The following is a 16,619-nucleotide window of genomic DNA, read 5'->3' on the forward strand; positions in this document are numbered from 1 at the left end:
AATACTTGAGAAGTATTTACAAAGCAATGAGATGTTGAAGGTAGGAAATCAAGATTTTGCATCAATAGGGGAGGGAACGCTTAAGCTCTAGGGTTGAGCTTAAGCTCAACCTATGGGTCATGTCCCAAAAGTGGGTCAACAAGAATATGTGGAAAGGATCATGAACATACTTTGAAGATGGATCAAAGTTTAAAAATGGAGTCTCCTTTAAAGGAGAAAAACATAGGAAACAGTGACTTTACCCTTGCAGGCTGGTAGAGTCCCAGCCTGAAAGGGGCTGCTTGGGGCCCCCCATACCCTTTCATACTGGGAGCAGCGGGTCAGGAGGGGCAGTGGGTCAAGACTGGCCACTGATGTTTACAAATGGGTCCTGATACAAGAGGTTAAGAACCACTGCTGTAGAGGGTATCTAGTAATGCAGTACATAAAGGAAGGAGTTGACAGCTTGAGGATGGCAGGGAAGAAAAGGTTGCCCATTCCTTCCTTATTTTCTACGCTTTTGTCTTTTTTCTGCATCTTCAGTTTTTCTCCCCCTACTTCTCTTGTCCATACCTGCAGAATACTCTTGCTGCCAAGCATTCATTCTCTATCAAACCCATTCCAAATCGCATCTTCCACGTGCTCATCCCTGATCACAACGCAATGCTCAACTGTAGTGAATGGACCTCCCCTGGACTCCAGCCCCCAGTGGTGTGTAAATAGGCTGCGATACAGTCCTTAGGCTCACCACTTGCAGCAGGTAGCTCACATGGATCCAACCAGGTATGAGAAGGGGCTGTTCTGGCAAGGATGCTGAGAGGTTGAAGATCAACGTTACTAAACAAAAATCAAAGATGATCCACGAGAGTTGCAATATGCTGAGCCAAGCTACTGTCATTTCCAGTCTTGACTGATTGGTGGCTTTATCATGTGGACAGTTTGCATGGGTTAAAACTTAACTGTTACAGACAAGTAGGGACAGTCCCAAATTACCAGACATTCCCAAGTCCAAGGGTTTGTGGTTACCTTATTAATACAGAAACCACAAGATGGAGATACATCAGTGTGGGTGAACACAAGTGTGGGACTGCATGAAAATTTGGGGGAGATTTTTTTTAGAATGGGACAGTAGCAAAAAACAAAGTGATAGGTAAATGCAACAGCAGTCAATTTATTTATTAGATTTATATCCTCTCCTCCTCTTATACAACGTAGCCTTAGACAATGTTGTAACTTAACCCTGCCTGCTAAAGACCAGCCCAAATAAAAGCATCTTACACTTCTGGAACATACTGAGATCCATCCAGGCTCTGATGGACCACAAAGGAGGAACTCAGGAGCAGAGGAGCAACTACTGATAATAACCTCCCACGTTTTCACTGAACTTGTGGTGCACAGATGGTACTAGCAGGAGGTTGTTTTTGGACAATCTTGCAGATCCCAATAGAACATTAGGGAGATAGCAATCCCTTAGGAATGCAAGGACCAAGCTACTGCTCAGAGCTTTATGGGTCAAAATCATCTCCTTGAATTGCACCTGGAAAGCTACTGCAAGCCAAGGAAGACACAGGAGCAACATGCTCCTGATAACCCACCTCTGCCTAACATACCAAACATTTTAACTGGGTTCATCACCTGTGTAAAACTCCCATTTAAATATACATCAGGGAGTCCCCCGATCTCATATTACTTGTTCAGAGAATCTATACTACAATTTGGGAGGAAATCATCAACAAACTTCCCTCTCCAGCCATTTGTCTGTAACTCCCAATTTTTGTGTAATTCCTGATCACTATTTTTTAGCTTCCCCATTTAATCCCCAATTCTTTTTAATCTCCAAATCCACTTTGTGGATGTATTATCAACAGTAAGATTTCATCATTTTCTATTTTGAAGTGAAAATACTGGCATATGGCAACACTTCTGATTACTGATTGCCCTTTTAGAGACTCAAATGTGATCCCATTAAGCCCCTTTGCCCAACTAGTGAACTGCTTAAAGGGAGCTTTTACTCATCTCTTTTTTCTGGAAATAAATCTTTCATCTGGTATTACCAAGATGTCTGTAAGGGACATCTCAGCTATGAAGACAGCAACCTTCAGAAACTAGAATTCTGTAAAATTTCAGTTCCTAAGGGAGATGGGGAGAGTGGGTGGAAGGTGAGCATTTTGCAGCACCCAAAAAAAAAAAAAAAATCATTGTTAACACTTCAACTCATAAAACAAAGGATAGGACAGGACAAGACATCTACTCTATCTAGAAACAAAGATCATAGTGGAAGGGGCATTAAGTTGTGCAACCATGTTCCAAACAAAGTCCAAGTTATTTCCAGTATTTGCAAGAAGTCTCAGCATGTTCCAGACTGTAAACTACCTTACTGTACTCATGGCATTTTACCGCAGTGTGTCATTAGCTAATCAATGGATTTTCACTTTCCACATTTTGCCAATGCAGTATTTTCCTTTTATAGTTCTGTTGTTTGTAACAAGGTCTGGGGTCTGAAGTTTTCCTGTCTGTTGCTCAAAATGACTGGGCTGCTCCCCTTCTACATTCCATGGAGACAAGTGTTTCTAAAACATGACGTTCAGCATAAATCTTAACTTTATTGAAAATGAGGACATTTTAAAATCAATGCTTAACAGATTAGTGTACACAAACTATCACCTAAATAAAAAAGGGAAAAAAAGAAAAGGTTTGGAAAGTAATTTTGCTTCAGCTTACACTAATAAATACAGTAGCTTGAAACGGATATTTAGGGAGTGTGCACATCAGCTTTTACTAAAAAATGTAAACCACTTAAAATCAGTAAATAACTTGGGTAAAAACTCATGTGAAGACAAGCCCTAAGAAGGTATAGACATACGATGTGTGTATAAGCATACAGCAAATTAGTATTTTTGAAAAAAATATCATTTTATAGAAATATGCAAAGTCTAATTGTTTCCATATATAAATTAATCTGTTTATAAAATGTATGACAGTTTACACATTTGGCTCTACATATTCTTTTTTTATTCAAAGCATACATTATAACGGGTTGTTTTTAGCTGTATGTTGCAATTATTCTTGAATATAAATATGCACCTGTCCAGGTTGCTTTGTTCTTAATATAGATATAAAATGACTTAACAAGGCTGTATGCACAATAGTTCTACATACTTCTTGGACCCGTAGAGAACAGTTAAAGGCACCAGTCCTTGTGAAGACAAATTAAGACGGCTGTGGATTTTCTAGGTTAATAGGAAGTTGGAGCCAGAACACATTAAGAATTTGAATTTCAACCAGCCTGATGCAGAAGTGTGCTGGATGTATTAGATGCATACACAAACAGATAACTCCTTCCTTATTTATCCCATTTACTTTTTTTTCACAGTAGGATGCAGTCTGTGGAACACCTACAGGTTTGACTTTGTTGCAAAAGTTAGCGTGTGAAAAAGTGGCATTATGGAAGCAGTCTTGTCTCAATCCCAACTGGAAAGACGTAGTCCTGTAGTTTTGTTTTGTTTTTTTTTTAAACTGAACTGAAAAATGTGGAAGTCATTTTCACATTACCACAACTAGTTTCATTACCATTCCCTTGTTTCTGCTCTTCACTGACCAACCCTGAGCCAGCACTCAGATGATGCCATCAGTTTAATATAACGGCACGTTTCTCTTAAATAAAGATATTTGACTGTAGAGTTTGCACAGCAGCAATGAGGTTTTTCTAGTCCATAGCTCTATAAAAGCCTGTACAAGTGGGCTATTTGTCTATGCCAAACGTGTCACTACTTTAGAATCCTCTACAATGTATTTATTACTTGTTTAGAAAGTTAAACATTATCTGGTCACTGCAGATGATGCTCAATTGGCAAACCACAACAGAAAGCTACACTTAGTCCTAGACTTCACCTTATCACCATCTGAAGAAACACCTATATAAAGAGAGAGAATAGCTGTATTACCAACAAGAATAAAGTCCCAAGACAAAAGGTTTAAGAATAACGGTCCTTGCATGCACCCCATCCCCCAAAGGCTTTAAATGGTATTGGTTCACACACCGTTTTTGTTATCAAGCCATCTACAGATACAACTCTGCCTTAACTACCAACTGAGTCAAGCAAATGGGGATATATTCATAAGCAGAAATATGGAGCAAATATGCAAGCCCACAGAAACATTTTGCTCAGCTATGATTTATGAATACTGTTAGCTAATGATCTTTGTTTTGAAACGCACAATACAAAATATGTAAACTACAATATTCAATTTTTATATAAAGGATCTCACCAACTGTCTAACCTTACTTCCTTCCACTATTGTACATGAATGCTGAATTTGTTTCAGTGACATTCCTATGATTACAAACCAAACTGCTCCAAAAAGAAAGCCAGCACCTATTCAAACACTGTCATACAAAAAAGAGAAATCAAGATATTTCTTTGCTAGATGGCAAAGGAAAAACATTATGAAAAGGTTAAGGGGGCTAAACTATAAAAAGTGTTAATTTTCTTTGCTTCAGATGTATGAAGCAGAGATGGCAAAAGGCATTAAAACTATTTTAAAAAAGTGAAAAATAAGTAGGGCTTGCCAATAAATTAGTCTCGATTTAACATGGATTAAGACAGCATGCAATTTAAGGCACGGTTCCTGTACTTTATATTCATACCCTACTTTAATTTGCATTAACTTTCAAGTGTAGCCAAGGCCAAGCCTCTATATTATTCTCTTATTGCATTATGCTAGCTTAATTATAACGTTAGAAATTCAAAATGACTTCTAAACTAAAAAACCCACGCATTTAAGAGCTTACTGATGAGTTATTGCATGTTAGTTTGTCACTGCAGTTATGGGAGTTTACTAATTATCTAGCTCACTTGGGGTTTTTTTCTGGAATACAATCTTTGTGATCACAGCATTTTCATCCAATAAAAGAATAAGCCAAAGAAAAATAAATGTAAACCAAGTTTATTTTGCTTTTAAGTAGTGTTCTTAAAGCACTACAGCATGGTAAACAATGTAAATTAGTATAAGTCATCTCAAAAGCCAGAGGTTGTTTTTTTTTAATGAGTTGTTAAAAAGATGCAGCCTATTCTAACAGGATAAATATTTTAACCATTTCACTTCGAGTTAATGAAGGCTCACAAATGAGCAACACTCCTCATTGAGGAAAACAAAAAGCTGTTGTCGACAAAGCGACAGCACACACACAAAAACAAAAGAACTGTGTAAAAATAACTAACTGTACTGTGTTCCCATACTCTTTTGTAGTTGCTTTACAATGGGATGATATGCACATGATCTTGCTGCAAACTTGCCGTATGACTTGCAAATACATATAGCCTAGCCTTATCACTCAGTCCAAAAGCTGCTAACTGTTCAGATAATGCAGCACTATATTCCTCTGCTTAACAATTAACTCAATTTGTTTTACTCATTACCTTTTCTTCCAGGCTGCAGGGCAGACTAGGAAGAAAGTGATCCCTAATTAAAAATTGGTACTCTTACGGAAAACTGTATAATTTTGGAATAGACTCTACAAGTTGGGTTTTGACTCCTTTCCCTGTAGCCACAAAATGGGCATGAAGTTTTTTTGTTTTTTTTTTAAAAATGCCTTAATTCTTAACTTCATGCAAATCTAAATAAAGATGACCAAAACAAAAGCTTAAACAATGGAAGGATATTTCACAGAAAATTTCTTATACAAAAAACACATAAGAAAAAGGGCCACTAGGTGACATTTTAATTTACAAATTGGCATCATTTTGGTCAACAAATATCCAAGTGCCGTTTTCTTCTATCACAACAAAGCTGTACAGAAAGAAAACTGCATAACTTGTTTTATGATTTTTAATCACACATTTCCTCAGGAATTTCATGTGGATTAAGGATGCCAGGGACAGACATCTGAAGTTTATGTTTTTCCTCTTGAGCCTGTCGAAGAGCTGTTTCTCTTTCTTCCAAGAATAAGTCAGATGTGTCTTCACCTGCAAATTCCTGAATAATTCATAAACAACATTAGTAAAATACTAAGTGCTCCGAAAGCAAAGTGTCAAAATACGCTTCCAAGTTAATATGTAGTTATTATAGAAATCATAAAACGTTTTAATATGCACGTTGTTGCCTTTGACATCTGAATTGGCACAAAGGAATAATGCTTCCAGTGTGTGATGGTCACATTTTCACTACTACAACACTGCCCCCCCACCCCAATCAGGTTCCTATTTGGGGTGTTTTTTTAGGTTATATTTAACGCTAGGCATCATTACTGAATCAGAATATTAAGAACTTTGTTAAAGTACTTTATTTGAGATTGTTTTGCCAAGGGCTACAGCTTGAGTTTTACACCCTTAAAAACGGAGAAAGAATATAAATTCAGACACTGGGAGAACTAAAGACAAAAGCTATGCTGTAAACCCCCAGTACAGTAAAAAGGAAACCTAGGAGACTTGTAAATATGCAAGTGCAATGAGTATTGTTAGATATCTGAGGTTATCATTGAAGGAAATTAAGATAGGCTAAAGATAGAAATCCAACCAAAACCTGAAAGTTAAGAGCATGAATCATCACATGGCTTCTACAAGTCAATCAGGTGCTTCCATTTTAAGCTCCCCAACATTAAATAGTCATGCAAGAATATCAAACTAATTTACCTTAATTTGGACTAGGAAATCCCTTAGATGTTCTTTGAATGCAGGAATATCCTGATTTAAACTGAAGAGTCCTGTTACAAATAGCTTAACCTGTGCACTAAAAGTAAAACAGACTAATTAGTACATCAAACATCAGAGCAACAATGAGAGATTCAAAAAGTCACAACATACTTACTCTTGCAGATGAGGAAATGCAGATTTAAGAAGATTAGCAACATACTCCTGAATAAACATTTGGTTGTTTACGGGATTTCCGGGGTTTAAGGGAGTACTTATTTTTCCTTCTTCTACTAAATTGAACATATATGCAAGTATTGATGCATGCATTGTCAAACCTGTGAAAAATGACAGAAATGAAATTAGGGTGTAGGTTGTAGCAGAAATGAAATTTGCACTCATATGAACAACAAATGCTTTGAAGTTTAAAGGGTGTCTATTAATTCAAACCTTCTTACCAGCTGTGTGTGACGTGTCTGTGACAACAGAGAAAATATGCTGAAGAATATCACAGAAATAAGTCTGATAAAAACTCTGGGCAGCAGCTTCCTCTTGCGCAACGTTTTGTAATAGCGTATACAGTATCTGAAGGCCTGGAATAATCAAGAAAAGATGTGGTTGACTACTACTACTAATAAAAATAAAACCTTTAATACCAGTTTGTCTTCGTAGGAAGTTGCCCACATCCAAACAAGCACTACAACATGGTAAGCAAAGTTAGCAAGTCATCTCAGAAACAATAGGGGTATTTTTGTTTGTTTCTTTTTAATAAGTTATTATAAAAGATGCAACTTATTGTAATGGGATACATTTTAAATATTTAAAAATTCAGAATTGTGCGTTGAAAAGTCTTAGTTATTAAATATAACTGTTAACTGTCTTTAAAAGTTCTCTCCCCACAGCCAGAAGAGGGCCGCATCCATATTTTTGTGCATTTGCTCACTAATTACAAGGCATCCAGTGAACTAAGAATCTTGTTCTTGACCTTTAAGATCTCAACCACTGCCAGGTAAGACATCCACTAACTCCCACCTTTGATGTAATATATTGTTTTCTACTTTGCTATTACAACTACATAAAAAGCGTGCCAAAGCCACCCATAGAAGTCAAAGCATCTGGGTTTGTTTTTTTTAAAACCTCCCCAGTAAGCAGATGGGATCAAACTGAAAAAAAAATTCTCGAGGTTAGACAACCTAGAGAACAATCTATGCAAAATGGGGGGAGGGGAGAAGCAGTCTAAGGTCCATGACCTTCCAGAGTATTTTAAGGTACTCAAGCTGCATTCCCCATCCAGTTTCTTTCTGGAAAAACAACAACTTGCATTCAAGTATTTTTAACTTATACTCTTGGAGATGCACCAAAGCCAGGAAAAATTAGTAAGCACTCTCAGGAAGTATGATCACAGGAACAGCATATACGCAATCCACAAGCTTAAGTCTTGTACTTCAATATAGGCTTTGCTTTTGCCTTGCCATATTCCCATCCTTAAAAAAAAATAAAATAATGAAAGGCAAGCCTTCAAATCTGCGATATGTATAACTTGAATCTACCTGTATCTGCAACATTTCTCATTGTGTGTTTAAAGGCCCAAATAATAGAATCCAAAACTAGTTTGAACTGTGCAGGTGGAATGGCCAGGAATGCTGGAAAGCAATGAGAATTTACTGCTTGGAGTAGTAAGAAAAAGTTTGTTCTATGTTCAGGATATTCTTCAAAGTCCTAAAAGAGAACACACAAAAATGAAATTTTAAGCTCCCTAAATATCAACAGTACATAATGTCAAACTGTCACAAACAAAAATTCAATGCCAAAGTGAGCAGTAACTTTTCAACTAAGAATAACTCTTTTTCCTTTAAAAATTATAAATCACACAGGGACAGCACATGGGCTTTACGCAACTATTCTGTCGGTCTGAAAGGCCAGTATGTTCTGAAAAAGTTATTAGTCAAGCCAGAGTTTAATATGGTTATCAAGCAGGAACTGTTTAAATTAATGATAAGCTATTTAAGTTTCTTTCCACAACTGCCTGGCAACATTAAAATCTAAGGGGTCAGCACAGAAAAGCTCCTGTTACAGCAGAATAGGGAAAATAGAAATTTTTCAATGATAACCACATAAAACCACTGCCTGGTGAGGCACCACAGTTGGGAGAAATACATGTACTGGACAGCATGGGTGTGTGCAGGGAAGGTCAGTGCTAACAGACCTTTAGAAGAACAGGAACAGAGAAACACACCGTCTTCCAAGATGCTCTGGGATCCACCCAAAAACAATGATCCTCAGGTTCTGTAACTTGCAGGCTATACCTATTTACCCTGAACAACAAAATGCCAGTTTCTCCGATTTTTTTCTTATTGTCTGATCAGGTAACAATGGTTGAAATAGGAGACGGACGGACGGACGCATACACACTCTCATTGAACAAGCACCTTAATTCCAAATGTACATTTTTTTTCCTGCATAGCGAGTTGGAGACACCCAGTGATACAGAATTGAGAAGAAATGGTCTAATGTTCAGAACAGTAAATTTAAAAACTACCTTGAGATCACAAAAGCAGAAACATTTTAGAACATCTGGATACAAGTTTAAATGCTACATTACTTCAAGCAGACAAGGTTCTTTGGGTGAATCTGATCTCTTTTATTAGACCAACTTAAATAGTTGGAAAACATTTTTTAGCAAGCTTCCGGGTTTAAAGACTCTTCACCAGGCCTCAGCCTGATGAGGGGTTTTTAAACCCAAAAGCTTGCTAAATTTTTCCCCCGACTTTTTAAGGTGGTCTAATAACAGATATCAGATTCACACAAAGAACCTTGTCTGCCTATGTCCTTAGACCAACACGGCTATGACCTACACTCCAAACTTCAAAGTACTTTGTCTCTGGTGTTTTTCTGTTTAAAAGCCCTGCAGTTTAAAATTATTTCTGGTATCTTATTTTGCTTAGTAAATTAGCAATTAGTGTTTCACATAGTGAATTACTGTATCTTCTAACGGAAGGGGGATCTTCACTATTATCTAAGATTTAGGTGCTATGCAACACTACAAACATTTGAGACAGTGCACCCCTATACTTCTGAGGTCTAGCCCAATACTGATGGTCAATTATCAAATGAGCCATATGGGCTGATACCAATCCGATTGTCGATATGGGGCCCAGCAGCTTGGAGAAGTGGAGAGAGACTTGGTACTGTTAATACTCTGAAAACATTTTCTAGTTGTGTGCGCCCTACTATTCCAGGAGTATCGCTCTCTGGTACAGTTCCATTATATCAGAATTATGCATGTTTGCACCATACATGTATTTTAGTATGGGAGGACTATTTTTATTGAAACAAACGAAAAAAAGGCTGACAGTTTGGTACAATGGTTACCAAGCTCTGACCTTCAGGGACGCATAGCTAGCACATCCTCTGCTTCCAGCTATACAGATCATAAGCTTATCATTGCAAGTTCTCCTAGATGCCAAGCCTCTAATAACCTATTTTTAAAACTTGGCTGCCTAGACTTTAGATGTTTAAATCCATATTTAGGTACACAGTTAAGACAACCCACGTTATGAAAACTTGGTTCCTAAGACAAAAACAAATCCAAAAAAAATCCACTCCCCTAAATACTTTTGCATATAAGCAATAGTACATAAATGCAAAATGATGAGGCAGCTCATAAAATGTTACCATATTTTTCATACACTACTCAACCTCGAGACAGATGAGGAACATTTTCCCCCATTATTTTGTCTTTCAAAACCATCTTTTGTAGAAAATACCAGTAAGTACAGCATTTTTGCAAGGGAACCACTGGCAGCTATAACATGGCAGGGGAAACAAAAGCTTGTTACTGCTCTGTTAGCCCCCTAGCTGCAGGACAGCCCAGCCTCTTCTCTTCTCAAGCTGAAATGGGCAGGCAGCCAGCAGCATCTGCAGAGCCAGTTGAGAGCCCACCCAGCTCAAGGGCAGGGCATTTTGGCTCCAGCAGGTACAGACCCTCAGTTGGCCTGGCAGCAGCTACTGACTGCCCACCCAGCTCAGTTCCAGAAAAGGGGCTGGGCAGTTCCAGTTCAGTGCCTGCTGAGTCAGCTGAGGGCTGAACCTGCTGAAGTTGAACTGCTTTGCCAGGTGGGCCCTAGGATGATTCAGCAGGTCTCTGCTCAGCTGGCTAGCCCATGTGGCTCAAGGAACAGGCAGGCCAGCTTCGGCACAACTGGGCCTTCTGCTCCTTGCTTCTATGTTTAATATTCACACACCTCAACTTCCAGCGGCTCATTTTCAGAAAAAAGGTGCATGTCACATTTGATTAAGTAAGGTATCTTTGATAGGATTATGACCAATCTGTAAGTTCCATTATCTTAGGCATTTGCTAAGTCAGCTGAGAGTCTGGACAGTTCAAGTAGAGAGAACAAGGAAATGCTATAATAGGTATACCTTATACTTCAAATACTGCTACCCATTGAAGCATCTAAGCATCTTTCATCAAGCCAACAGCTATGGCCAAGTCAGGAGCAGATATGAAACTTCAGCTCTCTTTAATCAGCTCTTTTTATACACCACATGAAAGACCACAGGTTAAACACATACCTTATTGATCATATTTAACGTGCATTCAAAAACAGCATCAAATATCTGAGGTATTTCAGCAGTAATATGTCCCCCAAGCTTGTTTACAATGATAGCCATTGTACTGAGTACTTCAGGTTCTCTAGCAGCTGGAACGTTTCTCTGGTAATCAATAAGAACTGCATCCAACAGGGGAGGAACAAAATTTTCAGCTACCTGGTAAAGAAAAGCAGTGCGCCGTTAAGTAATTCATTATTGAAGTAAGCCTTTTGTAGCAGACTCTAAGGGCAATTTTACACGCGAGTCCAATGTGTTCTGAATAGAGCACGTTGGGGCAGACTCGATTAATCAAGTCTGCTGTAGCGTTCTAATCAGAATGCTCCAGCGTGCTGCAGCATCTCGTGTATGCCATGTCCTGTGTTTCAAAATGGCGGAAGGGGCACTATAACTAAAGTTCATTTGAGCTTTAAAGTGCACCCCACTACATCTCGGGGTGCAAGATGCTCCTGCCATTTTGAAATGCAGGACACTGATTACATGAGATGCTGGGGTTCTTACATCCCAAGAACTGCTCTAATTAAGACACCCTCCCTGCCAACCTACCCCAAAGCACATGTATAGGCACCCTAGTCTTTTTAACTTACCATATTTACTCAAATAAGACAACCTTTAATACAAGATGACTCCCAAATACACAGCTTATACAGTTATTTTTCAGCTGTAGAACCTAATTATTGGAGGTCTGCCTTGAATTTGTTCCCCTCCTTCTGCTACAGCAGAGAAAATAAATCCCCTACTTCTTCCCCTTGCAACTACTTTCCCCTCTTCAATACTGTCAGACCCTGCTATTCTTGAGCTGTAATAATTTGCATATAGTACCCATATACTAATTTCATCCAGAATTGATGCACGTTACCTTTTTCTTTTTTAAACCACTGGAAATTTTAGCACAGGTACTCCATAAACACACTTTTGAACAGCAGTCAACAGCATTTCAAGTTATGGTGACCCCACAGCTCAGTACATGTGCATATTCCAGATAACACCCCCCCCACAAAGGAATCCATGTGCTAATTAATTAGCCCCTTGCTCATGACTGGAACTGGGTGTTCTTGTCATGTGCAGATGAGACAGGGCAACCTGGTCCAGCTTCACCTCATGGAGGGCAGGGCCACACAAATCATGAGACTGGCTAAAAGAAGGGGTGACAAATTCTGGGTGAACAGTTTGGGGCCCCGCTTGGTGCAGCTGTGGGAGTAAAACTGAAATGTATGCCATGTAGTGATAGACAGGGTTTCTTTGTATGCCAAAGTAAGATGAGGGGCTTTCCCTCCCCATATTTGAGAAAACACTGTATGTGACTACATCTCAATTTCTCTTTAAAGAAAAAAAATAAAGGATTTTACACAATATGCACACACTTATATAACCAACAATTGTTCCTATAAAAATGTACTTTTTTGGTAATATTTCCCTTAACTTCATTCTTGCCTCAGAGTATTGTTCAAATAGATCCACTTCAACTAAACTTGACCGTAGCTCAACAGTATTCCATCGTGATGCAAGTAAACCACCCATGCCTTCAGTATGTGTTATGTTTTAGATTTCCCAAAAAATGACCACCTTTTTTGATATGCCATAATTATTGATTTTTTCAAAGTAGACAGTTTTATGGAGAGTTAAAATTTACTTACCATCTGAGGATCATTGGACCTGCTCACCCAACCAGAAATTAATTTTAAAGTTTCCCTTTTTACTGTCCTCATACTTCTAATCAAAGGTTGCTTTGTAACCATTTCACCTGAAAAAGGTTTTAAAATTTCAGTTAAGGATGTCAAATTAATTTAAATTTATTGTAGAAACTTAATCAGTACAACAATTTCAAGTGCAAGACTTAACAGCTGGATTCATTCTAGCAGTCAGCAGATGTACAAAGAGTTAATGTGCACAGAAAACACCTATAGTTATTTTCGTTCTATTTCCCAGTGGACAGCTAGCTACAAGTGCAGCACGCACCTTAAAGGAAGCATAAAACCAAAGGAGCTTTACTGGTCAGAAACTCAGCTGCATTCATGAAGCTACATGGGATAAGTCTGGTACAAGTCAACTGATGGGGAATCTTTTACCTATTACAGTCAAACATATGACCTAACCTTTAGTGTCCTTTAGAATCTTTGCATCTTTTTGGGGAGGCAAAGAAGGTCTTCCACACTTTTGACCTTGTTCTCCATATGATCTTTCTGAAGAGGAATTGTGAATCTCACGTATGCCAGTTATTCTACTACTAGATAGGCATCAGAAGTATACCTCAAGTTCCGCTATGTCCCAAGCTCTAGTTGCACTGTTTCCAAATGATTAATCAAGCTTCTTGGCAACGAAGACCAGTAAAGTCTACTAGCTCCAGATATTTAAGTTTCTTAAAAAACTGTAAGTGGTTCACGAAAAATAGGTTACATTTTTTTTCCAAAAAGCATTCCTAGAGCTTTATTACAATGTATGGGAGACATTTTTTAGAGCTCTACAAACTATTTTGGACTAAGAGGTTAGCATTCTCTTCACCAAAAAACATGAAGAAATTTGATTTGAAAAAAGAACCAATACAGCTCTTGATCATGAGGAAAAAAAACACTTATGTAAACCATATTTTCTACAGCCTTAATTTCACCTTCATGCCTCAGCTTCATGACCTGTAAAGTGGGGATGGTGTATAGGTCCTCAAAAGACATGCTTTGAAAAGTAAGGAAAACACTATTATTCTCATTTTCATAAAGAGCACATGGAACATCTTACCATTTGCCTGAATAGCTGCAGAAATGTTTTCACTTAGGCACTTGTATACATTCAGCATATCTAAATAAATTCTTCCAAGCTGAATCACAAAGGGGTGGCCGACTGCTTTACATGCTCTTACATTTGTTTTCAGGATGCTACCCAGCTGTTTAACTGTTTCAGGATCCTTTAGAATATCAACATTCTGTTGAAAACAACAACTGAAATCAGGTCTGCTCAGTAAGGGAGACAGTTAAGATGCTGAAGTTAAGATTCAAAAATGGTCACTGACAGCACACTGGTTAAGGGAGAAAGGCTGAAGAATATGCCGCTGGAGAAAACAGGCCCTATACTGCTGCTCAGGGCTTTTAACAAAGTTAGCAGGAAGACTGGTAGGATGAACCCTGGATTACTTTGGTTTTACTCCTCAGAAGTAGTACTAAGTATACAAGCAACAATGCTAATGCTAGCCAAATGGAAGAGAAGAACACTGGAATAGGGGACTAAGAAAAGAACAGACTAGAAAATGAAACAGAGGGAGAAACCTGCTTTAGTCTAAAATTCAGAACAGTATTAAGTGAGACTCCATGAAGAATCACTCTTCACAGCATAGACTCCTGCAATGGGATCAGAAAGAGGAGCAATCTATCTGGAAAAACTGGACGTTTAAATAGGGGATTAGAAATGTATATTTTTCCTCCTTGCCACCTTCTTGAATAAACAGTATGTTTTTTGGAGTGAGTTTATATTTGGGATTTTCTACTATTCAGAAACAATTCTCTCCTACCTGGCATACTGACATGTTGGGAGAAGTAGCTGTCTCCCAGAGATCCAATGAAGCTCACACATAGGTAAAAATTAATATTATGTATAGCAATATGCTGCTATTTTTTTTAAAAGGACTATAAACATGTCCATTTTCCCATTTATTCCCCTTGCTTGTTTTTGCAATTTTTAATATTATATGCCAACCATACTATTGGACAGCTCTTAAGCCAGATCTTTCCAAAACTAATCCACAAAATGCCTAAGGACCTACTTAATTTGCAGCTTAGTCACAGCACAAAGAACCAATTTCATGGGCATTTCCTGGTGGCCTGGTCCCTCACCATTGATTGGCAATGGCCCCAGGGGGGAGGACTGCCATCTTGGCTGATGGCTGCCCTTCATGTGGTCCCTCCTCTAGCCACTGATTGGCAGAGAGGCCATGGGGGTGGGGAGGGAGGATCACAAAGAACCCCAGCCATCATCTTGGCTGCTGACTGCCCTTCACCATCACCAGCTGGTGCCTTCCTCTCCCAGGTGGGCTGCGAAGGCAGCAAGGAGCACTGGCTCCCACTGGGGAGCCAGGATTTTATTTTTATCAAGTTTTTTAAATTTTGATTTCATGATTTCTGCAAAAATTGTGAAGTAGCTCCCCAACAATGCCCCACTAAGCACCAAAAACTTTACTGGAAACCCAACATTTAACAAAATATCCTTAACTAAACATACAGAAATGTTAATGGTGTTTAAAATTTGTAACTCTTACTTTTGTTGCTTGTTGAATTATACTGTCCCACACTTGATTAGGGAGCAACATGTATTTTTCTATCAGATGCTCTTGTACAGTTTGGTCAGTCTGTGCCCCAATCATGTATCCAACAGCTTCATAGAATGTATGAACCTAATCAGAACCAAAAAAAATGAAATGGAAGGTTTTTAAGAGTTAAGACATTACATTAAAGCAAAACTTTGCTTACAGTCATTACTGCATCTCCAGTCATTTACGCACTGTGTTTACAAAATATTAAAGGCTGAAAATTGTTTTCAAAGTCTGGAAGCTTATCCATTTTTACACTTCATCAAGATTCTATATTTTAAAGAAACAAGTATCACTATAAAGCACATTTTTCAGCGTCTGCTGTAGAGTCTACTAAAAACACTAAAAACCTGAGGCATATGTAAGTTTTTGCATTTATCTGGCTTTATCAACTGTAGTCCTGATTTGGAGAGAGAATCGTTTCCTCAGTATGTACAGTATTTTCTCAGCATCAGTCAGGGATGACAGCAGAGGTCCACAAGTGGCCTGGGCAGCCAGCCTGCATGGCACAGGAAGCAGGAGGGGCAGGCAGCAAAAAGAAGAACAGCAGATTGAACCAGGAGCACTGGGCAGGAAGCAGAAAGCAGAGCAGTGGCTCAAGCTGGGGAAGGGGATCAGAGTGGCACTCAGAAGGATACAGGGCTAATTTGTAGCACACCTGCCAGAAAAATTGTCCCCCCGCCCCCAGTAATCTAGGAGTAGCTATGCCTGGAATGCTCTACGAAGAGCAACAGTTGGACACACAGGATTTCCCCACCATCTCTGCCCCCAATCACTGGGAGATCATGAGAAGAGCTCTGTAGTCCAAAGCAGGTAGATATTGGAGAGGACCATGCTCAGCAGCTGAAGAATGAAGCAGAGCTCCCTATCCAGCTTAGTTATGAAAGAAGATTAAAAGCAGCTGGGATAAGTTTGTTGAGAGGATACAAGGAGGGAAATTCTACATATCACACCTTCTATGGAGAGCCAGAGTTTATAAATTTTCCCCCTTCCTGTTGCCACAGGGGTCAGCAGCTTTTCTTTTTTTTTTTTTGTTTTCCGGAGCACCGGTGTTGGCTGTAGTCAAGGCTAAGGATTTTTGATCAGGGTGTGCTAATATTCCTGCT

The 16,619-nt window shown here is 38.8% G+C and overlaps 1 protein-coding gene across 6 annotated transcripts in view; it reads right to left on the reverse strand.

Moving 5' to 3' along the window:
• Nucleotides 1-1,150: 1,150 nt before the first annotated feature.
• XPO1 (exportin 1) overlaps nt 1,151-16,619 on the reverse strand; it is a 62,725-nt gene continuing 47,256 nt past the window's right edge. For 3 of the 6 annotated variants that reach the window (XM_025192210.1, XM_025192190.1, XM_025192214.1), the window contains 9 exons: nt 15,463-15,597; nt 13,953-14,136; nt 12,857-12,963; nt 11,184-11,378; nt 8,159-8,327; nt 7,067-7,201; nt 6,787-6,946; nt 6,612-6,708; nt 4,911-5,955 (listed from right to left, as the gene is read on the reverse strand). In XM_025192210.1, coding sequence (XP_025047995.1) covers nt 5,809-5,955; nt 6,612-6,708; nt 6,787-6,946; nt 7,067-7,201; nt 8,159-8,327; nt 11,184-11,378; nt 12,857-12,963; nt 13,953-14,136; nt 15,463-15,597 — 1,329 coding nt within the window. In that variant the 3' untranslated portion in view covers nt 4,911-5,808. Of the gene's footprint in view, nt 3,894-4,910; nt 5,956-6,611; nt 6,709-6,786; nt 6,947-7,066; nt 7,202-8,158; nt 8,328-11,183; nt 11,379-12,856; nt 12,964-13,952; nt 14,137-15,462; nt 15,598-16,619 lie in introns of those variants that run through there. The other 3 variants (XM_025192199.1, XM_006016744.3, XM_025192202.1) reach the window with 2 other exon arrangements.

This window comes from Alligator sinensis, unplaced genomic scaffold (assembly GCF_000455745.1).
Source record: "Alligator sinensis unplaced genomic scaffold, ASM45574v1 scaffold219_1, whole genome shotgun sequence".
Taxonomy (NCBI): domain Eukaryota; kingdom Metazoa; phylum Chordata; order Crocodylia; family Alligatoridae; genus Alligator; species Alligator sinensis.